Here is a 27385-nt window from a genome sequence, read left to right as displayed (position 1 = left end):
TGGGAGTTCAAGGCCACCTTGAGACTGCATGGTGAATTCCAGGTCAGCCTGGGCTAGAGCAAGACTCTACCTTGAGAAATAAAAGAAAAAACAAGTAGTAGAGGAAGTGAATATGTGTTTTGCCTAGGACTGGGACAAGGGGTGTGTGAAATTGGAGAGATAGTAATGGGTCCCACACACCTCACGTGGCACATGTTCGGGATGACTATGTAGGATGCCACTGACCTCTTGATCCCCCTGCCTCCACCTCCTGAGTGTTCGACTTCCTGGTTTATGTAATGCTGAGGGTCAAACCGAGGGCTTTGTGCATGTCTAGACAAGCACTATATCTATTGAGCCATATCTTCAGCCCCTAGAATTTCTTCTGATATACATGTTCTAGAGCTGGGCATGGTGGTACACACTTACAACCCCAGCACTTGGGAAATGGAGGTAGGAGAATCATTGCACAAATAGGCTACATGGTGAATTCAAGGCTAGCTGGACTACATAATGAGACTCTGTCTCAAAAACACAAAAATAAAAATTAAATGTTCTAAAATGATATAGTAGTAATAGTGACAAACTACTAAAAATCAATGAATTGTATACATTCTAAATGGGGGAAATTTTGTGAGTGTGTATAGAGTCTGGGTGGTATGCATACTTGTGCAGATGCATGTATCCCATGTGTGTGTGTGTGTGTGCGCGCACGCATGTGTGAATACAGAGGGGAGGGGAGAATATAAATTGTCCTTCCTCCATTGCTAATTGTGTGTTTCCTTGAAATAGTCACTGATTCTGGAACTTACCATTTTTTATGAGCCTGAGAGATTCTCTGGTCTCTGCTCCCCCCAGGACTGGAGTTACAGACCTGTGTGGCAGTGCCCAGCTACTTACTTGGGTATTGGGGAATTGAACTCAGGGAATCTTAGACCCCCCCAGGCTCTCAGGCTTATGTGGGAGGCACTCTTACCCACTGAGCCCTGGGTGAAATTTTTTAATATGTAAATTTTCTCCCCCAAATCTGTTATTAAAAAATAATCAAAAAATAATTATCATCAGCCCTTGATTGTCCACAACACTGCCATTGGCAACTTCTCCTTGGGCCATACCAGTTCCGCTTCTTACCTGAAATTCTGTCTTCTATTCTGGCCCCTCTTTCCTATGTGGTGCTCCAAGTTGACCATGGTCCAGGCCCGGAGACCTGCCCCTTTCTTTACCTGAGTCTCCCATTCCTCTCTAGCCATCTGCTGCTGTCCCTCCCTGCTGGAGCTCCTGGAGAGTATGGGGTACCTATGGAGCCCACTAGACTCACCCCCATTCTGGTAGGCTTCTTCACTGGCTGTATGTGCCTGAGGCCATTGGAGGTGCTGGCATACCCTTGGATGGGTGAGTGAGCATGTGAATGCATGTCTGAAAGGAATAACACTCATCTATCTGTGTGGAGTAAGAAGATAAGGAAACTAGAAAAGAGGAAAGGAAGGAAGAAGGATGACAGCAGTATTACTGCACTTTCATTTTCTTCTGCATGGATTTTTCTCAATCCTACAGCCAGCTTGACCACCGGAGCTTTAACAGTCCAAGGTTGCCTCCTCAGCTTCAGTCCATGCACCAAATCCCAACCTTTGACCTTTCAAGAAAATAGCCAAAGCCTTGTTTTTCTATTGTTTAGATTTTTTATTCTTTTTTTCTTTCTTTCTTTCTTTTTATTTTTTTCATTCTATTGTTTAGATTTAAAAAAAAAACCCAAGTTGGGAATCTATCCAAAGAAAATAATAACAACTATGTGCATACCAGGCAGGGCATGAACTCCAGAACATGAACAAAGTTTCATGAACAAAGTGACTAGTCAGGGCGCCAGTGACAGCAGTGAAAAGTTAGAAACAACTTAAGTGAGAGAGAGTAGGTAGTGTCCAGGCTGCTATGCTCCAAAGAGGGAATAATATGCACATACTAGAAGAAAGTAAGGACCAGGGAAAATGCTTGCACCATGTGATCCATGAACAAAAGACAGGCTTTAAAGCTGTGTGTCAGTCATAAATGGGTCATTAGTATGTAGACTGTGCACTGGAAAGAAAAGCTAGAGACCAACACAGCAGAAAGGGTCAGTGCTTTTCCTTGCTGGGTGTCTTCTCATCTTTCTTCAACCTGACCAGACGTTCCATAATGAACACACATGATATTTATAATTAGAGAGAAGGGGAAATAATTCTCTTGAAACTCTATCTTTCCATGGTTCTTTCTTGGAAAATGCAGTCACCCATAGCTGCCTCCCATTCATGTGTGGAGCCATGTGCTCCGTCTTCCATGAGTCTCACTTGCTCCCTCAGGCCTCTCAGCTCTGAAAGTCCCACCCCTCCCAGAGCCTGTGCCCTCCCCAGGAAGAAAGAAGCCCTGCTCTTCCCTAGTCTTCCTGGACATAGTGCCCCACATCTCTCCAAGCTCTTTGTAGCCTATAAAGTGACCTACCTTTTGGGTGGAGCTGGACCTTGAAGGATGCTTCCCAAGGAGGCCCTGTTTGATGCTGTACATGGCTTTAAACCTCCAGAGGGAAGGTGAAGTGTTGAGGCCCCACAGCTCCTCACCATTGGATGTGGATAGTGATGACTTTTCCATGTGCATGTCTTGATTTGTCGTAGGAAAGACTCTCCCAGCCATTTAAAAACCACCCAAACAATCTTTAAACAGCTTAAGAAGGGATCAAAAGGTGTTGTGACTTAACCTGGACCAGCAGCTTTTTAAAAGAAGTAAGATCTAAGCCAATAACTTTGGTTTGGAGGAAGTGTGTGGACTAATACAGCAGTTGTGGCATAAATGATAGAAATTTCTCATGAGTTGGTTTGCCCCAGAACATATCCACATTAGAGAAACCTGTGGTGGAAAGTCAGCAAACATTTGAGGGCCTACCTTGCATCTGACACTTAGGTCTTGGAGCACTCCCGGAAATGTCCTCATCAAACCAGTAAACAAACCCAGACTGATTTTTCCTGCTGAACTTCCTGGTCATTTATCTTTCACACCCACATGCAGCATAACAAGGAGGTTCAGGGAGGAGGTGGACTGTCTTGTGTGTCCCTTGAGAGAGGAGCACACATTGTCTCATGGAGCTTAGAGCTAAGTGCCCTGGCCTGTATGTGTGTGAAATGTAATTGAATTGAGGATCCAGACAAATCACACACCTTAGTGTCAAACTTCAGTGGGATTTTTGATCATGTGTGTGTGTGTAATGTAGTGTGTGCATATGTAGTGTGTGTGTATGCACATGCATGTACTATTGGAGCATTCTGTGCGATCACCTGAGGCAGCTGGAATAGAATATCAGGTGTTCTGCTCCATCCTTGAATCCTTATTCTTTGATCTGGAGTCTCTTACTGGTACTAAAATGGAGTGTTAGGGGTTCATGAATAGAGACCTTGAACTTCAAACCCTAGGTTCATGTATACTTCTAATCAAAGAATTGGATAAAATAGAACTGAGAAGGATAGTTATTAAATTATTATATTTCTTGAGGGAAGTGCAGAACCAAGGGAAGGAAAATGCTTACACCCACATGGTCTGAAAGCCCACATGGTGGGCCTGGAAGGAATGTTAACAGATGGTTAGGAAGGAGATAAAAGAAAGTACAAAGTTCCTGCCATGTGGAGGGCAGGAGGGGGGTAAATAGCTTATGTGAGAAATAGGGGTCAGGGGGTTCTCCCCTCATCTCAGCCCAGCCGGCCAAGATGAGGGGGAAATTCACCAGAACCTGAGGGTTCACCAGTGATGAACAGACTGCCAAGAGAAGTTGCCCTCCTTTGGTAAATGTACTTATAACCTTATGGTGGTGGAGTGTAGCTTTCAGCTCAGGTGAGCCAGAGAGACAGCAGATAACCAATGTTAGGATTAAATCCTAGGAAAGAAGACCTCCATCTCAGGAGGGGCCCAGGTTGTCAGATCATACTTTGATCTCTAGCAAGTGCAGATTGCAGACGGCAGATATTTCTGCCTTTATTTTCAGAGGCCCATTCACCCTAACTGCCTAACAAAACCACCTGACCCCCTTTCAGGACTCTCTGCCCACAAGCCTGGGCAATTCCCTGGACTCTACTCCCCTTTGCAGGACTGGGATTTCAGGCACATGTGGCCCTGCCAGCTGTTTACATGGGATCTGGAGATCTGAACTCAGGCCCCTTCAGGCCTTCATGCATGTGCAGGGCTTGCAATTGACTGCTAGACCATCTCTTCAGCTCAACCTTCAATGTTTCTGAAACTGAGAAAACAAGATTTGGTGTGCCAGCCTTCCTCACCAGTCTGGTATTCCACCTGTCATCTTAAAGGAGGTAAACAAACCACCAACATAGTTTCTTCCCCACAGAACTGCACCCTTTTCTGTGATTAGGTCCGGGTGCAGTTTGGCAATTGGAATTGCATAGAATGGAGGAGGTGGGGAAGAATCTTGACATTCCACCTTCCCCTTAAATATTTAAAGTAGAAGCAGGAGTGGGTGAGCAATTGTCACATCTGTCAACTCTTCCATTCCTGCCTCCCAAAAAGAGGTCTTGAGCATGTCTTCTTGGACCACTGTATCTGACATACCCTCCCAAGACCATTTTCTCGAAACTGAAGATCTGAGATGCCCACAGGAGATGGTGAAGAAGAGCAAATATTTTTCATTCTGCCACTTGCATCATACATGTTTTTGTTGATGATTAACTGAGGTGAGATGTTGATGCTGAGGAAGACAGAAAGGGTGTGAGGCCATTGCGGGAGAGATCCGGACAGCTGTGAGAGGTACCTCACCCAAGAGTTTTGGGTTGTCTCTGGGTTCCAGGTGAACTGACTTCCCTAGCTCTCCGCAGGTTTTCAGTGAAACATCCATCTCTTATGGGGCATTTGCCGAGGAAATCTACCCATTCATTCACCCATCCACCTATCCATTCATTCAACTGATATTTTAAAAACTTTTTTGTTTATTGTTGTTATTTATTTATTTGAGAGTGACAGACAGAGAGATAGAGAGGCAGATAGAGAGAGAGAAAGAGAATGGGTGTTCCAGGGCCTCTAGCCACTGTAAACGAACTCCAGACATGTGCGCCACTTGTGCAACTGGCTAATGTGGCTCCTGGGGAATTGAGCCTCAAACTGGGGCCCCTAGGCTTTACAGGCAAGCACTTAACCATTAAGCCATCTCTCCAGCCCTCAACTGATATTTATTGAGTATCTATATAATACCAGGTAGTATTAAGATGATAAGAACAAAATAGTAACTAAAGCATCCCAATACATACCTACTGAATACACACAACAATCAAATGAGTCTCCAAGGACCCCTGCTGTGTGAGAAAAGCCAACCTCCCAAAGGTAAATAAATATGGAATAATTCCATTTAGATAAAATTGCCTACTTTTTTTCCTGAGGTAGGTTTTTGCTGTAGCTCAGGCTGACCTGGAATTCACTATGTAGTCTTAGAGTGGCCTCGAATGCACAGCAATCCTCTTATTATCCTGCCTCCCAAGTGCTGGGATTAAAGGCATGAACCACCATGCTTGGCACCTACATTCTTTTTTTTTCCTTTTATTTTGAGACAAGGTCTTGCTCTACAACCTAGGCTGGTCTAGAACACACTGTGCAGCAAAGGCTGGCCTCCAACTCATAGCAATCCTCTTGCCTCAGCAGCCCAAGTGCTGGCATCACAGTTGTGAGTCATCCTGCCTGACTTTATATAATATTTCTCAAATGACACAACTTTGTAGACGGTGGTTGTCAAGGATTAAGGATGAGAGGTGAGGGCTGGAGAAATGACTTAGTGGCTAAGGTGCTTGCCTGCAAAGCCAAAGGACCCAGCTTCATTTCCCCAGTACCCACATAAGCCAGATGCATAAGGTGGTACATGCATCTGGAGTCTGTTTCCAGCAGCTGGAGCTGGAGTGCCCATTCTCTCTCTGCCTCTTTCTCTAACAAATAATAAAAAAATCTTCATATATATATATATATATATATATATATATATATATATATATGTATATGAAAAGGATGAGAGGTTAGAGGGAGGTGGTGTGGTGATAAGAAAGCCACTGAGAGATCCTTGTGCTGACAGATGAGGCAGTATCTTGACTATGATGGCAAGCGCGCACACGCACACACACCCATATAGTATTTCTTAGAACTGCCCATGCATGTACAATAATTTAAATAACAGCTTCAGCTGAGAGGACTAATTTTGGGGCCTAGTGAGCCTTCACTTTGGTGGAAGGCAAGAATGGTTTCATGGTGGCTGCAAGAAACAGCCAAGGCCATGTGGACATGTCTGCCATGCACTTCCTGTCCTTGACTTACGTCATTGCATCTGCACTGCACTGGTGACCATATGAAATTCAGGCTCAGAAGAGGGGGCAGAGGCAGAATTAGCATGGGCACCCCAGCTCTCCTGATCCCATGATGGGGTGCTAGAACCATCCCATCTGTCTTTGCCTAGTACATGTTCCCTGCACCCACTAGACTCAACAGGTGAAATTCAGATGTCCCAGAAATCATGTGAGACCCAACTTACTCGTTCCCAACCTTCTCCATCCTGGCTATCAGCATGTTTGGGGACCCTCACCCTCTTTCTGTTCTACTCATGTGCCTGGTCCACCCTGGCAGCATATACAGCTTGAGGCATCTCTCTTCCCCTCAGACACTGATGTAGCTCACTGCTTTTGGTTTCAAGTCAGCACTGCTCTTGATCTTCAACCCTGAATTCTGGCCCCTCTGCAATGGCTTATCAGGCCAATGCCAGCCCAGTGTTCCTTCCTGCAGAAGGGGAGTCCTATTCCAGCCTGTAAGTTATTGATTATAAATCCAAGCATCTTGTGGCTATGAAGCATGAAGTTCTACAACTGTGTTCTGTGGCCTCAGAAGAACTTGACCAAGCAGCCACATAAAAATCAAATAAGGTCTAAAGAGACTTTCAAGTTTTCATCTTTTTATATTCTGCTCTATCTTGTGTGGGATGACCAAAGCAGCCTGCCTTCCCTGCCACATAACTGTGAACAGAACAGTGAGGGAGCGAGAAGTGCACACCTACAGTTCAGTCCATTAGAGGAGACAGGAGAGGCTGATGTCAGAAGAAACATAAACCCCTTTGTCTTTTCTCATGTTCGTGTTTATGTGTTCTAAGGACAGTAATGGGATATATTACAATTTCTGGCCTGTGTTCAAGGTCTTCATGGTAAAGGAAAGGGGCTTTCTTAAAAATGGTAGAGCTAAGCAGTAAATATCTAACTCCAGCAAGGGTCCTATGGCCAAAATGAAATAAAGTAGCATCTCCCATGATTTATCACCTTATGTGCAGAAAGAATAATTGCAAGAGGAAGTGCATGACCCTCGCCCTTAGAGAAAGGTTTATGTATTAGTTTATTACTTTTCACAGTGCCAGGATAAAATACTTCACAAAAGCAATTTAATGAAGATGTTTGTTTTTTACAAGGTAGGGTCTCAACCTAACCCAGGCTGACAGAGAACTTGCTCTGTAGCCCAGGAGGGCCTCAAATTGACCATGTCTTCCTTCCTCAGCCTCCCTAATTTAGGGAAGAAAGCATTCACTTGGGATCATGGTTTGAGGGGTCAGTCAATAATGGTAGAAAAGGTGTGGTGGCAAGAGCAGGAGGTGGCTGCTCACATTAAGTCCACAGTCAGGAAGCAGAGAAAGAAAGCGATGAATGCTGGTGCTCACCTTGCTCTCTCCTCTTCACTCAGTTCAGGACCCCAGCTCATGGAATAGCATCGCCCACAGTTAGGATGGGGTTTCCCACCCCAGTTAGCCCAATCTAGAAACCCCCTTAAGACACACACATAGGTTTGTCTCCTAGGTGATTGTAGATCCTGCCAAGTTGATAATATTAACCATTACACCTAGTGTCTCAAGGGTCCCTGCCTGTGAAGCTATTCTCTCAGGACCCAAGCCGGGCACCATCAGGCCTGTGGGGCCATGTAGCCATCTGAAGCCTCTTCCTACTGAATATTGGAAGAGGTCTTGTTGCTCACATCCCAGTCTGCATCTGGGACAAATAACCCGTGGAGGTCCAGGTGCATGTCCACATCAACGGAGGCACGAGCCAATTCTGTAAAACTTTTGGCATCCAGGATAAGCAGAAAAGGTGGCTTTTGTGGATCAGTAGAGACGATGGCTGATAAAATGACTCCTATGGAGAAACAGACAAATTCTATTTTGTCCATTTTCTTTTTCAGTGCTGACGATGGAACCCAGGGTGCCTCACACACAGCAGGTAGCTTCTCTACCCATCTCCAGTGCTGAGAAGAGATCCTTTAGAGCCTTGAACATACAGCCTTTGCACTGGAAAGATGGTTCTGTGGGTCAGTGTTTGCCAAGCAAGCATGAGGATCTGAGTTTGGATGCCCAGTGCCCATGTGAAAAAGCAAGACATGGTGGCACACAGTCCATTTGCCTCTGAACCTGCCTCCTCATCTGTTCAGTGAAGACAATCCTCCCACCTCATGGGGTGATGAGAGTCACTGCAGAGCGTGTTATCTGAAAGCCCTTTGAAATTTTTCTATGCATTCAAGAACGCCTAGCTTCCTGCTGCAAAATCTCAGAGTGGAGCCGGGCGTGGTGGCACATGCCTTTAATCTCAGCACTCGGGAGGCAGAGGTAGGAAAATCGCTGTGTGTTCAAGGCTACCCTGAGACTACCTAGTTAATTCTAGGTCAGCCTGGACCAGAGTGGGCCCTACCTTGAAAAACCAAAACCAAAAACAAAACAAAACAGAAATCTCAGAGTGGGGAATCAGCTCTAGGACTGCATCTAGGCTCAGACCTACCACTCAACTGAGCCGAGTCTTCTTGCATTTCAAGAATGTTTGCATAGTTTTGGTTTTTGTCACTATGTACAGGGGATAGCTGAGAGAGCTAGACATCCAGACCTATAATTGAGCTTATCAGAGAGGAGGAAGGATGGGGAGACAAGAGAAGCTGGTGCAGGAAGGAGCAATGACGAATGCATCTGTCTTTTCTCTTGTTCATGTTTGCTCATTCTAAGAATGATGATAATGTGATGTATTATAATTTCTGGCTCATGTTCAAGGCCTGATTAAAAATATTTTTAACCAGGGAAAGGGAGAAAATGGGTACTCCAGGACCTTCCACTACAACCAAATTCCAGATACATATGTCACTCTGTGCATCTGGGTTTATGTGGGTACTGTGGAATCAAAACCTGGCCATCTGGCCTTGCAAGCAAGCAATCTTAAATGCTGAGCAATCTCTCCAGCCCAGTGCCTTTGTAATAAAGGAAAAGGGCTTTCTTAAATATGTTAGAGCTAACTGATAAATACTTAACTGGTCTCAAATTGAAGATCCTCCTACCACTGCCATCCAGATGTTGGGATTATAAGCAATGTGGTACCACTCCCCACTTGGAGTGGCATTAACAGAGACCAACTCACCTCTTGGTAACATTGGTAACCCCAGCTTTCCCACTGTAAAATGGAGATGCTATCCATGTTCAGTGCTGACTCTCAAGGAACAAACAGAAGGATAAGGAAATTTCCAGCAAAAGGGGCCATCTAGCAAGTACAAGAATCTCCTCCCAAGGCCTTTGGTTGCAGTGGCTGAAGGCAGATTGTCCTGGATTCAAATATGACCTCTTTGTCTATGGGACATGTGACCTTGGGCAAGTCACCTCACTCTGAGCCTCGCCTTGAGTTGAAGGGCATGATACTCCCCCACCCGCAGAGGGAATGCACAGGGAACTTGCCCAAGAAGCGGAGGACCAGCCCCAGTCTTGAAGATGCCAGGGGTACCAGGTTCCCCACCCACATGCTTGCCTGATCAGTAGGAAGCCAAGGCCAGGTGAAAAGTCACTCCCTCTCACTTGAGGGTAGAAGCTGGCAGGCTCAGTGGGGCCACCCACCCTGCCCTGCAGGCACAGACAGCCCCATCAGTGGCTTGGCCTCACCCATACCTCTGTTACCCTCCTTACCATCCCCAGGGCTGTGGGCAGGGCATTTCTGAGGCAAAGCCAGTCACGCGGGGAAGGACAATTTGGTTAGGTGGAAATCTACAACATTTTCCCGATTTTCTATGAAAAAAATGCATGCTGCTAAGATAGATCATTTGAAATTTGGGTCCAGCCATTGCAGTGGGTTTTTAGAACAAAGATTTTACATTTTGGGACTGTTTAGGTCATGGAACAGAAAAGACATGAGCTTCATGTAGTAAAAAATTTAACCTTTTTCCAATGAGAGAGATTAATAAAATGCCTTGTAGTCCATGGGTCATGCCAGACATATCTCCTTGCAATGTGATCTATTTATTTATTCATGATTATGGTATGGGCAATTTAAAAAAATATATTATATGTACTAAAAATACATAGACTAATATCTCAAGACCACAGAACAGTACGTTCACTTAGAATTTTTCAAAAAATATTTTTAATTTGAGAGAGAGAGAGAATGAGAATGTGTGCACCATGGCTCCTAACCACTGCAAATGAACTCCAGACACATGTGCCACCATATGCATCTGAATTATGTGGGTACTACAAAATCAAACCTAGATTCTAGGCTTTGCAGGCAAGTATCTTAACCACTAAGCAATTTCTCCATCCCTAATTTTTAAAATTTTTACTTTTTCCATTTTTTACTTTCATACATGTAATATATTTTGATATTATTACCCCAATTAACCTCTTTTCCTCCTCCCCTCCCATTAACATTCTTCCCTATAAATCCTATCATACTTTCATGTCTTTTTAAAAATGCATTGAATTTTAATTTTTACATGTGTATGGTGTATGCATGTATACACATTCATATGTATATGAGTGCATGTGTATTTGTGAGTTCTTATGCATGTGTGTGGAGCCCAGGGTCAACAATGGGTATCTTCCTCAATTGTTCTCTACCTTATTTTTCTTGTTTTCTTAAATTTTTTTTTTAAATTTTTATTTGAGAGAGAAAGAGGCAGGGTGGAGGGAGGAGGGGGGAAAAGAGAATTGGCATGCCAGGGCCTCCAGCCACTGCAAATATTTTTTCAAGGTAGGGTCTCACTGTAGCCCAGGCTGACCTGTAGCTCACTCTGTAGCTCCAGGCTAGCTTCAAACTCACAGTATCCTCCTACCTCTGCCTTCCAGATGCTGGGATTGAAGGCTTGTGCCACCACGCCTGGGCCTACTTTATTTTTTAGATAGGGTCTTCCTCTGAATCCAGAGCTCACTGATTCAACTAGACTCACCAGCCACTAACCTGCAGGGCTCTTCCTGTCTCTGCCTCTCCAGCACCGGGATTACAGGTATGCATCACCATGCTCAGCATTTTACATGGATGCTGGGAACCCAAACTGAGATTCTCATGCTTGCAGTACTTTGCCCACTGAGCCATCTCCCCAAACCCTTATTTATTTTTATTTTCTGTTGTTTTAAGGCAATATCAGATAGCTCAGGATGTCCTCAAATTCTCTATGTAGCCAAGGGAAACCTTGGGGATATAGACATGTACCACCATGCCCAGCTACCATGTTATTTATGATGAAACCTTGACCTGTAAGAGGCTGAAGAATGAAGGGTCAACCATGTTTATGTGGCCAAGTCTCAATAAAATCTTTGGATACCAAGACTCAGGGGAGCTACCATGGCTGGCGATATACTCAGTGTGCATTGTCACACAAGGTTGCCAGGAGAAGTTAATAGTTCCTTCAGCTCCACTGGGGAGGATGGCAAGAAATTCAATGCCTGGTCTCTCCTGGTCCTCAACCTGTGTGCCCACAAAAGACCTTTGCTATTTTAATCCATAGCCTTTCACTGTGATTAGCTTTCTGTGAGTTCTGGGAGTTCTCCTAGTGAATTATACAACGTGGTCTTAGAAGTCCTTGAACTTGCAATTGGTAGCAGAAGTGAGCAGTCTGCGGGGGCCGGGGAGAGCTCCCAACACGGGGACTTCGATGTTGACAGACCTCCTAGCTGGCCCCTCCGCCCTTGTGGTGTCCCTATTGTGCCTTTCAGGGAGGGATGATTCCCAGCACTGTGGCAAGCAGGCTCCTTGTCAGTCTTACCGTCATCCTCATCCTTGGCACCCGGAGTGGGTACAAACAGAGGTTCTGCAGGCCAGCAGCACTCCTCACTCCATGTTAAGGAGGATTTTGTGAGAATGTCATATTTCAGTATCTGTGCATACAAAGAGGAGAGAGATTGGGTCACCTGTTTGAGAGCATGTGGATTCCTTGGGAATAGGAGGGCATGAAGACCCATGAACGGGGATTAGGTACTCCAGTAGAGACTTCTAACATCACCTCCAAGTAGCATGTGCCCAAGTGACAGTCACAAAAAGGAAAGAGTCATGTTTTCTTTCTCCAGTGTCAAACACAGACCCCTTGGTCTGCATAACACTGATACAACATAATAGGCTCCCAGAAAATTCCTGAATTTTTCTTGGCACTACATCACGATGTTTTTACATTAAATAACTGATGTGTGTAATGTCAACGGTTAAAGTATCACACAATTCCCTTGTTGCTTTAAAGGTGGCAGTGCCAGCTAGGACCATAATCAGTGGTGGAGCACCTCCCCAGCATGCATCATGATGACCTGGTTTGATTCCCAACATCCAAAAAAAAAAAAAACCCAACCAGGGAACCAGGGAAAGTTCTTGGCCTCTCTGAAGCTCTTGTAGGCCTATTCCTTTAGGGTGTAGGATTAGTGAGGAGTGGCTCTAGGTGTGTGTGGGAACCTTAATTTTTGCTTTTGGACACTTCTGTACTATATGCATTTTGAAAATGCAAATGTAAGGTATAGATATTAGGGGGAAAGTGATGTCTGCATAGCACTTTGGACAGTGCAAGGGCATGGTAGGTGTTAAAAAAAAATAAATCCTCCGAGTTCCAGTGGCACTGTGTCTGCTGGAAGAGGCAAGCTAGTGCCTTCAGGACAGAGGTTGGCCCCCAACCTCTGCCTCAAGGACTGATGACCTCGCCACCCCCAGTGCTTATCAAGTGTCACACACAGCTGGGCTCCAGCCATGGCTTCAGCCCATTCGTTTTGGTTCCCTCTCTTGGACCAGCTGACCTCCACCCCGACTTTCCTTTCAGATCACCATCACACAGTCTCAAAGCCTAAGGTTTCTGGTTTGCCGACAGAGGAGACGGCTGCAGAGAAAGCCAGCCTATGAGCACAGGGACTCCAGGGACATTACCTTAGTTGGGATTGGACTCCATTGAACTTCAGCAGCGAAGATATATCGATATGGCTTTCCGTTGTGAGAATAATTGATCCGAGGGAGCTCTAGGCCTGGAGAAGATGTGACAATGATGGGGGGCAGAACCTTCCCCTTCCATACCAGGCTGTGCCTCACCCCATAAAAACAGTTTTCAAAGCTGGGTGTGGTGGCACACGCCTTTAATCCCAGCATTTGGGAGGTAGAGGTAGGAGGATCGCTGAGAGTTCAAGGCTGCCCTGACACTACATAATGAATTTCAGGTCAGCCTGAGCTAGAGTGAGACCCTGCCTCAAAAAAAACCAAAAAACAAAAACCAGTTTTCAAGTACCATCCCTGACCTTGACTCAGACCCAGATTGGATCAAAGGTGGTCAAAGGCAGGGAGGAGGCTCTGATAATGACTGCTGGAAGGCTCAGGAGCATGATGCCATAAACGGGGGTGGGGTGGGGGGTGTAAGTGTATAAACATCTGTAATTATCTGAGATAGAAATCAAAGAGAATTACATGATTAAAATCAGAGGCTACTGCAGTTCTTAAGGCTCTTTTAAAAAAGTACTGAGTATGTGTACATGTGTGTGTTTAGAGAAACTTTAGAAGCTATGAAAAGAAGTGTCATTACAAATATAAAATAAATATGGTGCCAGGAATGGTGTTGTATGCCTGTAATCCCAGCTGAGGCAGGAGGATTGTCACAAGTTCAAGCATGGGCTATATACATAGTGATTTCCAGGCCAGTCTGGGCTAGAGTGAGAATTTGTCTCAAAAAATAAGTGGGGCTGGAGAGATGGCTTAGCAGTTAAAGTGCTTGCCTGCAAAGCCTAAGGACCCAGGTACAATTCCCCAATACCTATGTAAACCAGGTGCACATGGTGGCACATGTGTCTGGAGTTCATTTGCAATGGCTAGAGGTCCTGGCATGCCCATTGATTCATTCTCTCTCTCTCATTATATACATATATATATATATATATATATATATATATATATATATATATATTTTTTTTTTTTTTTGGTTTTTCGAGGTAGGGTCTCATTCTAGCCCAGGCTGACCTGGAATTCACTATGGAGTCTCAGGGTGGCCTTGAACTCACAGCGATCCTCCTACCTCTGCCTCCCAAGTGCTGGGATTAAAGGCATGTGCCACCACGCCCAGCATAAAAAATATATTTTAAAAAAAGTTTAAAACTAAAAAAATAAGCCAGGTGCAGTAGTACACACCTTTAATCTCAGCACTCAGGAGGCAGAGGCAGGAGGATGACTGTAAGTTCAAGGCTAACCTGAGACTACATAATGAATTCCAGGTCAGCCTGGACTAGAGCCAGAACTACCTCAAAAAAAAAAAAATCAAAAAACCAAAATTAATAAATAGGTCTATAGTAAATAAATAAATCTAGTTATTCTATGATTATGTAAAATGTTTACATATGATTTCAATAATATAGGGAAATACCCACATGATAAGATCAACTATAAGAAGAAGGCACCCTAGCTGGTCCCAAAGTGGCCTGGGACTGTCAATTTAAATGCACACACTGAGGCTGGCATGTAGCTCAGTGGGACAGGACTGGCCTAGCATGTGTCAGGCTTTGAATTCCATCTCTTCAATGCAAAAACCAACCAAACATTTCCATCACATCTTAAAACAGGTACATTATCATATGCTTAGAGTGCCAGCTACTTGGGAAGCTAATACAGGAGGATCATTTGAGCCCATAAATTTGAGACCAGCCTGGGCAAAATAATGATTGATACATACATATATACACACATCCAGTCTTTGGTGGTCTAGTGGAATGTTCTTGGCCAAGCTCATTCACTGTCTACTTCTTAGTTGCTTTTTGTTTTGGATTTTGAGGCAGGGTCTCATGTAGTCCAAGCTGGCCTTGAGCACACTATGTAAGCAAGAATGATCCTGCACCAACCTGTCTCTAACTTCTAAGGACTGGATAAGAGGCATGTGCTGGGCTGGAGAGATGGCTTAGCAGTTAAGTGCTTGCCTGTGAAGCCTAAGGATCCCGGTTTGAGGCTTGATTCCCCAGGTCCCACGTTAGCCAGATGCACAAGGGGGCACACGCGTCTGGAGTTCGTTTGCAGTGGCTGGAAGCCCTGGCGCACCCATTCTCTCTCTATCTGCCTCTGTCTCTCTCTGTCTGTTGCTCTCAAATAAATGCATAAAATTAAAAAAAAAAAAGAGGCATGTGCCACCACACTGGGCTTCACTGTGCACTTGCAAGTGTGGAATGCAGAGCTCTCTGTGCCAGACTTTGTGCCATGTCCCCTAGTCCACTGGGCACAGTGAGGCCCTTAGGACAGCAGCAATTCCTGCAGATCTTTCTGTTGGCTCCCGTTCAGGGTAAGGGCTGATTCTGCCATCCAGGATGCTTCTGAGTGCTCTGCAGTGCCCAGGCAGCCCCTACCATGAAGAATATCCAACCCCAGATGTCTACAGGGCCCAGGCTGAGGAGCCAGAACCCATAGGTGTGGCTTCTGTCCTGGGGCTTTGCAGTCTCTGTGTAGCTCAACATCTCTCAGGCCCAGTGGGCTGGTAACACCTATGTTGTAGGCATTGGAACCGCAGAGTAGAAATAGGAGCATAGTCTTCAACAAGCCAGCCGTTTGTAAATGGCAACAATGCATGCTATCTGCTCAAGGACAGGAGGTGTTGGGAGCTATGAGAGAGAGAGAGAGAGAGGGAGGGAGTGAGGGAAAGAGAGAGAGAGGGATGGAGGGGTGTCACCAGATGCTTTTGCATGAGTCCCAAGATCCTTTCCTATCCATCCTTGTCCAAGTTCAGGAGGAGGAGCTTTTGAAGGAGACCAGGGTTCTCCATGAGGAAGGATGCATCCTACCTTCATAAAGCCCCTCGGGCTGGCAGTACACTTGGTCGTCCTTCTCCTTCAGGGCTGTTGCTTGAGTGGATGCCACTTTGATTAAATTTGAGCCTACGTCAGCATTCTAAAAATAATCAGTTCAGAAAAAAAAAAAGAAAAATATTTGAAGTAAACCTTCACTTCACTCTAATTTTTTTAAGATTTATTTTTATTTGTTTATTTATTAGACACAGAGAGATGGGCGGGAGGGGAGAGAGAGAGTAAGAATGGGCTCACCAGGGCCTCTAGCCACTGCAAGCAAACTCCAGACTCATGCGCCACCATGTGCATCCGGCTCACATGGGACCTGCAGAATGGAACCTGGGTCCTTAGGCTTCGCAGGGAAGCACCTTAATGGCTAAACCATTTCTCCAGCCCCACTCTACATTTTTTACTTTGATATGTGTGTGTGCAGACACACATGTGGCATGTGGAGGTCAGAGGACAACCTCGGGTGTATCCTTGCCTTCCATTTGGTTTGAGGCACCGTCTTTCATTGTTGACCACACTATCTGGCCGAGTGTCTTCTAGCTTTTACATACAGTCTGAATCCCAACCCAGATGTTTACACTTGTGCCACAATGCCACAAGTGCTTCATTCGCTGAGCTCGATTGTACGTTTGAAAAATGCCTTAGGCAGCGCCAGCTTGTGTGGCCCCCAGTAACCACAGGAAGCAGTTTATCGCTGTTCCTATTCTCGGTCAGCAATGATGAGGACTGGCCATTTGAAGAGACTCTTGCAAGGTCAGACAGCTGGTGGGGGAAGAGTCAGGTCCTTCCTAGGGCTTTTTACTCCAGGTGGCTTTCTCCCGCTCACAGAAAATTAATGTGCTCAGAAGAGCAAGTGCTCACTTTTAAACACTGGGTGGTTCAGCTGTTAAACGCTGCGTCAGTCATTAAAAGGGTGTTTGCAAAGAGTTCACAGTAACATGAGAAAAGTCCTAACACCCTATGAAAGCATTAGAAGAAATTGCACATGCAGAGTGAGCTCCACCACAAACTCAACACTACATCCAAGAGACTGGGAGAACTATCCCAGTATGAACAACATGGAAAAGAGGCTGGAGGGATAACTCCAATACGAACAACATGGCAGGTGACAGATTATGGGGTTTTTGTTCTGTTTCTGCACTTCTCTATATTTTACATAGTCTCTCCTATAAAAAAAAAAGTATCATTGCTGAAATGCAAATAAAATCATTTTGGAAAAGTACAGCTTTCAAGGACATTCTCCCGTGGCTTCTCTCAGTCTGTTAACCTTCCTCTGGTCATCATGGCCTGGGACAAGAGCAGCATGACTGAACACTTGTTGGATATTATTTCCCGTTTTCCCCGCACACTGACCACAGGGCTTTGGTCAAGTGCCTTAGCCTCTCTGTAGTTCAGCTTCCCCTGGTATGTAATGTGGATGATAGCATGGGCATCTACAACTAATTGCAAAAATTAATGAGCTCATCCTAAGTGGTTGACAAGAGTGCCTGGTTAGCAGTAGGTGCTGGATAAATGCTGCTGCGGTTATACAGCAGGACAACTGGGTTATATTTATTCTCAGGGTTTGTATTCCAAGCCCCCAATGATGCCTACAGCCACAGGGAGGACTGAACACTTCATGTAAGCACTGCAATGCCACAATGTTAGTCTGAGAGCTGAGACAGATACAACATGGATACACTGCACAAGGGGATGACTCATGTCCCAGACGGGACAGAACGGGCTGGACTGAGATTTTAGGATGCTGCTCAGAACAGAACTAAAAACATGAAGAGTTTATTGGGGGGACTTCCTTTGATTATTTTTGGACCACAGTTGGCTCTAAGTCACTATGATAATGGAAAGGGAAACTAGAGATGAAGGAGCACTACTGTAGTTATTATTACTAATACTAGTATTACTACCACTGCTACTGTTACTGCTATTGCTGACTCCTCATCTAATCTTCTGTGTACCAGAATTTACAAAATGGGTTTTGAAGTTAAAAGCAACCTGTGTTAATGACAGCAACTTTTTCACTGGAACACTGACTGCATCCTGGCGGTTAAACTTCAGGGTTCTTTAGAGAGTCTTTGGGTTTAAATCCTCAATTTCTAGAAAGGGAAGCTGATACCCAGAGATGGAAAATGACTTCAAAGTCACACAGAGAGAAACAGAGTCTGGGCTCAGGCCTTGGCATTGCCACTCTTCTGTCCAGAAGCAGGAGCAGAGTGGGCAGAGGGCAATGCCAGGGCAAAGGGCCCAAGGCTTGGCCCACCCCATGCTGTAGGTTAGAGCGCACACATCCCTCTTCCTAACAACTCCACCCGAACCTACAGTTTCTCCGAGGCATCTGGCCCAATCTGTGATTATCACCATTACAGAGCTGTAGTGGTCATTATGCCACTTTTCTCCATGAAGTCAGAGACCAGATTTTACTCAGTGCATGGCACGTAGCACGTGTGAAGTGAATGCATGACTCTAAGATTTCCTTTCTAATATCGAGGGCCAAAGACACGGGTACTTTGCAGGCCAGCTGGAGGAGCTCCGTGACTCAAGTCTGAACAGAGTAGCCCCACTCACAGCGCGTCCAGGACTCTTAAACAGAAACGGCCCCACCTGAGAGGCACCACAAGGCAGTGGGAGGAACCAGCAGGCCTCGCGGGGCCCATGACAGCAGCAGCCTCTGGGCATGCCCCAGCCTTGATTCTCAGGGAGTTAGTCTGCAGAGATTCTTCTAGCGCCAGCCTGGAACTGGTCAGACTGGTTGAGGGATAAGCTGTGAATTTTCCATACACAGCAGTAAGTGAACATGAGTCGGCTGATTTCGGCCTGCCGCTGACATGCTCAGCTTTGGAAAGCAATCACTTTCCAGCCAGAATTCAGCAAAATCCTGCAGGCTTGCTTTGCAATCCAGAAGGCACCCCTAGGGGAAGCAAAAAGCTCAGAAATCACCAAGATACCAGCTTCCATGTGAAATCTGACTTTGCAGCTTTCCATGTGAGTTTGCACAGACCCTCAACCCCACTGAGTTGGCTTTCCTATGTGTAAAGTTGGGTTGCTGAATATAGTAAGGTGGCTTCCACCTGACGGCGGGGTGAGGGTTAGGGCTAAATGAAGTATGGCCCTGGGCCACACACATTGTAGTTAGGAACTCACAGCCATGAGGACACACATTCAAATCCTGACACAATCTCATGGATGAGTCTTTGATGTTGGGCAAGCTGCTTGCTTTCATCTGCAGACACTGGGAAAAGAAATAACTCAGGGGGTTATTATTGCTGTCACTGGAAATTTTTCCCCTGGGGAGACACACACACACGTGTTCACCCCAAACTGGGCTCAGATGGAAGACCAAAGTATTACTACAACAATGCCAGTTCAGTGAACCAATGAACTTATATGGGGGACAGGAAATCACTTACAGAACATAAAGAGAGGTTACTTATAGCAATGTGGGGCCCCCAAAGAAGCTACTTTGATGGAGAGTCCTTGGAGCCAGGCGTGGTGGTACACGCCTTTAATCCCAGTACTCGGAAGGCAGAGGTAGGAGGATTGCTGTGAGTTCAAGGCCAGCCTGGGACTACATAGTGAATTCCAGGTCAGCCTGGGCTATAGCAAGACCCTACCCTGGAAAAAAATACTCCTTGGATACTCCTTCCTCAGCCTCAGGATGAGGGCTTACTTACAGATCAGTGGGACCCCAGAGCAGCCACACCATGGAAAAGTCTCATTCCACCCTGAGTGACAACTTCCCTGTGGCTGCTTCTAGAAGCTCCTTGTCCCTGTTTAGGAGTGTGAGACCCCAGAACAGCCCTTCAGTGGGGTTCACCATGCTCCTCCTCAACCTTGGTGTGAGGGCCTACTTATAGAGCATGAGACCCCAAAGCATCACTACAGTGGGGCTCACTATATCATATATACCTGTAGATGCTCCTCCCTCAGCCTTGGGATGAGGGCTTACTTACAGAGCATGGAGACTCCAGAAACACCACCTCGATGAGCTCATTGCTCCTAGCTTGTTTCCACTCTATCTCCCCCACTCAGGTTACGAGATCCTGTGCATTATTATAAACAGTTGGCACTGAATCACAGGTGGGGGTCTGATGACCCTCCCCACACCATCTCTCATGAGTTGATCCAGCTGCCTTTGTGAAAGCTGGCAATAATGGTTTACACCTTTCAATATGGAGGAAGTTTGCAATAGGAGCTAGCAAAGCACTTCATACTTGCTAAAATGTGAAGGCCCAGGGCAATAGTACATGCGGAGGCCTATGGTCCCCACGTTCAAATATAGTGAGCAAATTACGTAAGACCAAGCCTCTCTACCTGAACACACAGGTCCTTATCAGGTAAAACTGCTCTATCCAATACACTATCACCAAAACCAACCGTTTTCTTGCACATGTGTTATGTGTGTGCATTGTGTACCTCCTTGTATATAAGTTTATTTGCAGTGGTTGGAGGTCCTGACACACTCATTCATTCTCTCATAAATAAATAAATATTTAAAAACTTCAGTGTGTCAAGTATACTAGCCACATCTCCAGTGTTTCACTGCCACATGATTGGTAACTACTTTGCAATGGACAGGAGAATGTTCCAGCAATGCAGTGCATTCTGTCACACTAGCTGCTCTGGGAGGAGTGTTGTGGTGGTTTGAACTTGGTGTTCCCCATAAACTCATGTGTTCTGAATGCTACGTTCCCAGTGATGACAATTTGGGAATTGGAGCCTCCTGGAGGTGATCTATTGTTGGAAGTAGGCTTATGGGTATCATAGCCCTTGCCAATGTTTCGTACACTCTCCTCTTGCTATTGTCCACCTGATGTTGGCTAGGAAGTGGTGTACAGCCTCTGGTCATGCCAAGGTTTCCCCTATCATCATGGAGCTTCCCCTCAAGTCTGTAAGCCAAAATAAACCCTTCCTACAAGGGGCTTTTTGTTGGGTGCCTTGTGCCAGCAATGCAAAGTTCACTCCAACAAGTGTGGATTGCCAAGTCAAGGACCCCTTAGTGTTCTGAGTTGGATGAGGAGTCCAGACAGATTTGGGTTCCTCTGCCAGCTCCTCTTGTCTTCTCACCCCAGATTCTGTCTTGAGCTGCATGGATGGATGCTCCACCCACTATCCCAAGTCCTACACAGTCCCTGCCACCTTGTGGGCACACCAGCACCAAAGTCTGATTTTAGAAGCAGGCTGTGAAAGCAAGTGAGGACCCCTTGGTATCTAGAATATAAAGGGAGTGTGGGTGAAGAGATGTCTTTCATGGTAGAGATGATCCCTTGGTCCTGTGAATGCCTCACTGCTTGGAGAAGGGGCCATGCTGGAGATAGAAAAGTCAAGCTGGGCCACCAGAGTCACAATCTCAAAGCAGGGCCCTCTCTTGCCAGGATCTCAGAGCAAAGGAGGTACTTAACACAGGGTGTGGCACACAGCACACTCTCCACGGATGCTGGTTTATTTTATTACCATGTATTCACTTTTGCATTTGGAGACCAAACCTGAATATCCTGGCCCATAACTCAAAGCCAACACTTGTAGATCGAGTATTCCTCCTCCTGTGGTGGCCTTCAAGGTGGCTAACGATGCCCTTCACACTGAGGGCAGGGCAATTGCCTTGCTGCCTAGACATGCCCAGGTACCTCCCTGCCACTCCTGCTCCTCAGCTGAGTCCCACCTCAGATGCCTGTATCCCTCCCTAGCTGGTCTGAATGCAAGAGAATCCAAGGTGGTTATGAGGTCCTGGGCTTTTGAGTATAATCCCTCCTCACCAGCTTTTTAAGTGCAATGTTCTGCTCTGTGGGATGTGTTCTGGATGCTAAGGAAGACCTGTAGCCTTGTTTCATGTTTTCCATTCATTTGCTCACTGTTCCTCCATGCACACCTTCCTGCGTGCCTTCTGACACTGGTGCAGTCATTCATTGCAAGTATTTAAAAGCTTAATTCTGAGTGCAAGGACGACCAGCTCCTAGACAAAATCCCTGCCCCCTTGATCTTGTGCTTTGGGAAGAAGCGAGGATGAGGTGCATCAGTCACATTGGAGCTAAAGCATGTCAGTGACAGGGTACCGCAGCACGCACACACCCTTGGGGTGGGGGCAACAATGCTAAGACCTGAAGGATGAAGAACTCCTTAGGCTACAGCTTCTCTGCCATCAATGGGGACCCCGAGTCCATCCCAACCCAGCATCAGTACTGCTGGGGATGCTGGGGCCATCCTGTCCCAGCCTCTGGGAGGTTCTGCAGACATTGGCTTGGGTGTGGGCTGGTAAACTCTGTAGGTGACTTGAAAGTACAGCCCTGGAGAGCAAGAAGGGTGCAGGACAAAGTGTGGCAGGCAGAAATGCCAGCAATGGGCAGACACCCCCAAAGGAGAAGGCTATATGAGAAGAGATGGCTTTCCTAGGACTGGTATAGGATGGAGCCAGAGAGGCTGGAGGGTGTGTGTGTGTGTCCTCCTGCCTGGCCTTCCCACTTCCACGTGTAGATCAGCCCGGTGACTTGAAAGCAAAGAAGACTTCTTTAAGGGACAGTAAATAGCAATTAAGCAGCGTGGCCAGAGCCACCCATTCCAGGGCTCACTCTTCTTGGTTAATATCAAAGCAGCCAGTGGCTATAAGAAGACTTTTAAAAACATGCATGCTGACCTTCTGAGCTTGGTTCTGAGGAAGCAGCCCATTTCCCCAGCCCAATCAAAGGTTATAAAACCTTCGAGGTGGGGGCAGAGGGAGGGAGCATGTCCCTCTCCCTGCACCATCACCGGGCTGAGGTCAGCTTTGTGACTCATGCCCTGTGTGCTCTGTGACACCCTGTTCCCTGGACCCAGGAGACATTCCACAGCATGGACAGTGTACTGCAGGGTTTCCCATCACAAGGGGTGCAGAGGCCCAAGGGCAGGGGTGATTCTGCTGCTGATCATTTGACTGCCCCAGTTGGGGGTGGGGGGTGCAGAACTAATGCCTCTGTCACCTTAACTTTTCCTCCATCCATCCCTCCCTCCTTCCTTTTCTTCTTCCCCTGTCTTCTCTTTCCCTGTTCCTTCTTCCTTCCTTTTTCCTTCTCTTCCTTCCTTCTTTCTTTCTCTCTCCTTAAAACAGTTATTTTGTGTGTTGGGAATGGTTTGAATCTAAAGCTGTAGGCAAACATTAAGCCCTTTGCAGAGCCTGGTCCCTCTGCTCCCAGGGCAAGAGTAGAACTGAACTGCACTGTAGAGCCGGAAGCAAGGGCAGAAAAAGGCTCCCTGGGTTTCTGAAGACCATTCCACAGATGTAAGGCCTGCTGTGCATAACTGCCGAATTCTGAGCCCCAAGCAGTTACAAAAGCAGGTCTGAAGAACAGCTGGTCCAGATAGCAATCTCAGTTGTGCTTTGTGTCCTTAAACATACTCCCCTAACTCTCTGATCCTTGGACTTTTCATCTGTGTAATGAGACTAGTATGGGGACCTCTCCTAAAGGCTGTCCTGATCATTACATGATGTAAGGAAATAAATTGCTTAGCAAAAGACCTGGCATATAGTGTTCCTTTGTGGTAGATGCAAGCCATCACATTTTAATTGAGCTCAATTTGGTTGCATTTAAGTGAATTAAGTCATGAAGTCAGTGAGTCCTGGAGCCAGAAGCCTATCTACAACCCCCTTATACTCAGAGCCATGACAGCAGCACCCTGATGGAGGAGGAGGCCTGTTAAGAACAGACTGCTCAATGTCAGCAACCATGCAAGCCAGTGGTAATGAATTCCTTCCACAGCCGAATGTGACTTCACTGTCATAGAAATGCTTGGTTATATAAAGAAATCAACAACGATCATCTTACATGGGGGGTTTCAGGAGTGTTTGAGACTGGGTGTGGCTATGTAGCCGAGGCTGGCCTTGAACTTGCCATTGTCTTGCCTCGGCCTCCTGAGTGCTGACAGGACAGGCCTGGGCTTGCACACCCAGCCGGGTTAGTGGGGAGTTTTCTTTCCCTCCCACCTCCACCTGTGAACTCTTGTGATTCTTGAGGTTGTGCTGCCCTACAGGGCTAGAGTTACAGATGCACATGGCTGTTTACGTGGGTCCTGGGATCAATTGAGCAGTCTCTCGGGCTTCCTTAGGCTTTCATGCTTGCACTGTCGTCTAGTTTGCTAAGCCATCTCTCTAGCCCTTCTTTACCTTTTAATCTGCTTACATTTTCTAAAGTTTCTACAGAATATAGACCAATTTGGGGAAAACAGTTTTGTTTGCTTTTATAAATAGCTCAGAGTTGGGAGTATATATAGCTCAGTTGTAAAGATTATGTCGAGCATGTTTAAGGTCCTGGATCCCATCCCCAGCACTGCAAAGGGAGACAAAACAAAGAAAATCCAGCTCATCGTGGAGTTCAGTGTCCATCAAATAAGCACCAAAGTAAATGCTGCCCCAGGCTCATGTCTGTCTAGAAAACAGTGCTTCCTTGAAGCCCTTACCTTGTCCACATGGAGGGGCACAGCAAACCTCTTGAGGGTGGGCACTGAGGTCAGCCTTGAGTTCTCCCCGAAGTCCTGGTTCAGATTGGCCAGGTAGAAGAGCTGATAGAGACTGTTGTCCTCATAGGCGATGACATCGAACAGAATGTAGCCATCCTCTTCATAGGCATTGACATGATGGAAGACCACCATGGGGTCTGTGTAAAACTTAGTTGACACGGGTTTTCTGGTTCTCTGGTCGATGACGTGAATGTAAGTCTGAAAGAGGAGGCCCAGTGGTCAGTTCTCCCTTAAATGTGCCTGACACTGTGCATCTGGGGACAGATAACACCTGGCCCTGCCTTATACTAGCTTGTGACTATGGGGTCTCTTCCCCATTCTGAGCTCTGCAGCAACCCAAAAGTGCCAGGGAGCCCTGGTCCCAATCACCAACTGATGAAATCAGTCTAGGTGTCCATCAACATTTGTGTGTGTGTGTGTGTGTGTGTGTGTGTGTGTGTGTGTGTGTGTGAGAGATATGATTGCAGGTGTGTGTGCATGTGTGTACACGTGCATGTGGAGGCCAGAGGACAACCTCGGGTGTTGTTCCTCAGGCACCATCTGCCTTTTTTTTTTTTTGAGATAGGGCCTCTAACTGGCTGGAACTCACCAAGTAGGCAAGACAGGCTGACCAGCAAACCCCAGGGATCCTCCTATCTTGGCCTCCTCGATGCTATGATTACAAGTGTGAACCACCATACCTGGCTTTTTACCTGGGTCCTGCGGATCAAACTCAGGACCTCATGCTTGTAAAGCAAGCACTTTACCAACTCAGCTATCTCCCTAGCTCAACAGATGAATTTTCAAAAATGTGATACATATACACACACACACACACACACACACACACACACACACACACACACATATATATATATGTTAGAATGTTATTCACCCATAAAGAACAAAATTATGTCACTTGCAGAAAAAATGTATAGAACTGCAGATCATCAGAGTAAACAAAAAAAAAAAGAGAGACTAACAAAGATAAATACTGTATTTTGGTTTTTTGTTTTGTTATGTTTTTTGAGGTAGGCTCTTGCTCTAGCCCTGTATATTTTCTCTCATATGTGGAACCTAGACCACATACACACACATACCACACATGAATGAAAGTAGAAAGGGGGCCAGAGAGATAGCTCAGCAGTTAAGGTGCTTGGCTGAAAAGCCTAACAGCCTGGATTGAATTCTCCCTAGTACCCATGTAAAGCCTGATGCATAAGGTAGTGCATGTGTCTGGAGTTTCTTTGCAGTTACTGGAGGCCCTGGCATGCCCATTTTCATTCTCTCTCTCTCTCTCTCTCTTTCTGCCTGCTTGCAAATAAATAAATAAAAATATTTTTAAGGAAATAAAGTAGAAGGGGTATTACTTAGATAGAGGAAAGGAACTAGAGGGAGGAGGAAAATGAGAGGAAGATAAATATGGTGAAAGCAAAGGCCATACTGTCATGAAAATGCCATTATGGAATCCCTCACTTTAAATAGTGAATGTATACTAATAAAAGTTGAAACAAAACAGAACAAATTTCCCCAAAGTGATGAGTGTCTAGAGCTGCTAGGTGATGCATTTATGTAAATGCCATGGATTTCAGGAGGGCAGACTTTGGGGAGGACCCCAAGGATGCAGTGTTGTGGTCCAGATACTATGATTCTGGGTGGACACTGGCAGGCTAGCTCCCTGGCAGCTCCATCAGCGCTGGGCCCTTGAGACTCTTAATGCTTTGCTCTTTGGATCCTGTCTCCCTTCCTGCCCTGAAGAGCCTGCTTCCCAGGGGTGTTTGTCACAGCTACCCTGCCTGTCCTGAGGGCTGCCATAGAGTACCATGACCTGGCTGTGGTCAAGGAGCCTCGTCTTTCCCTTGGGCTTCCAGGGGGCCTGGCTCAGTGTAACCAAGTCTGTACCACCTTTGGTGGTAATATGTCATTTCTGCAGCCCAGTTGCCTAATCCAGCTGTGGGGTTGTGGACGTGTACGTGAATGACAGTGTGTGTGCATGTGTGACACTACGTGTGTTCCATCTTTTGGCAGTTCTGGCTTAACTACTTTCCCAAGAGAAGGGAGGATGCTTGTCTCCTCTCCTGCCCTAGAATCACACTTCAGGTATTAAGAGGGCAGAAAAGGGGACTGTGACAGTGGGAAGGTGAACCCATAAGGGTGATAACTTCAGGCCTTTTCTTCCCTGTGACCCATTCCCCTGGGCCAGTTGATTGAACTTTTTAGAAAGTTCTTCCAAGTGCCTTCTGGAGCCTTCTATTTGCCATCTGGCTGTGGGACTCTCTGTGGCCCAGGGCTCCCCAGGGCTGCAGATTCCAGGCACAGAGGCCCTCAAGTAGACAGACTGGATGCAGACCTGGAGATCTAGACCTATGGAGCGACAAAGCAATATCACTCCCGAAGGCACAGAGGATGCAAAGGCCCTGAAGCAGGAACATGTTTGGTCAGCTGGAGATCCAAGAAAACATTTAGAATAGGTAAGGAGTGAGATTAAGTGTGTGGGGCCTTAGGAACTGGTGGATAAAGCCTTTGGATGATGTTCTAAGAAAGATGGGAAACCACTAGAAGGTTCTAGTCAGAAAAGCCTCACCTAACCCCTTCATCCACTCACATACCTGGCCCTCTTCTCCGAGGAGACGCGATGGGCTTCAGGAGGGTGCTCATGCATATTTGTACATGGCTATGAAAGTGAGCGCGCATGTCCACAAGGGGCCAGTGTAGGTGGATGTCAAGTGGATAGGGGCAGCTCCCTCAGAGAAGGGAACAGAGCAAGAAGGGAGGGGAAGGTGATGGGGAGTCCTGTGAGCATGGAGCTTTTTTCCAGCTAGCATACAAAGTGATAGGTGTCGCTGGCACATTTCCATGTGTATGCATCATGATACTTTGTTCTTACTCACT

General features: G+C 46.2%; 1 protein-coding gene across 2 annotated transcripts in view; it reads right to left on the bottom strand.

Moving 5' to 3' along the window:
- Nucleotides 1–7338: 7338 nt before the first annotated feature.
- Bco1 (beta-carotene oxygenase 1) overlaps nucleotides 7339–27385 on the bottom strand; it is a 48653-nt gene continuing 28606 nt past the window's right edge. For both annotated transcript variants that reach the window (XM_012948989.2, XM_045136891.1), the window contains 5 exons: nucleotides 24455–24712; nucleotides 16022–16127; nucleotides 13149–13243; nucleotides 12013–12124; nucleotides 7339–8144 (listed from right to left, as the gene is read on the bottom strand). In XM_012948989.2, the coding sequence (XP_012804443.2) occupies nucleotides 7954–8144; nucleotides 12013–12124; nucleotides 13149–13243; nucleotides 16022–16127; nucleotides 24455–24712 (762 nt within the window). In that variant the 3' untranslated portion in view covers nucleotides 7339–7953. The remainder of the gene's footprint in view (nucleotides 8145–12012; nucleotides 12125–13148; nucleotides 13244–16021; nucleotides 16128–24454; nucleotides 24713–27385) is intronic.

The sequence above is a fragment of the Jaculus jaculus genome, chromosome 1 (assembly GCF_020740685.1).
Source record: "Jaculus jaculus isolate mJacJac1 chromosome 1, mJacJac1.mat.Y.cur, whole genome shotgun sequence".
NCBI classification, from domain to species: Eukaryota; Metazoa; Chordata; class Mammalia; order Rodentia; family Dipodidae; genus Jaculus; species Jaculus jaculus.
Note: the sequence above shows the minus strand (reverse complement) of the source record. Positions and strands in the feature narration are given on the sequence as shown.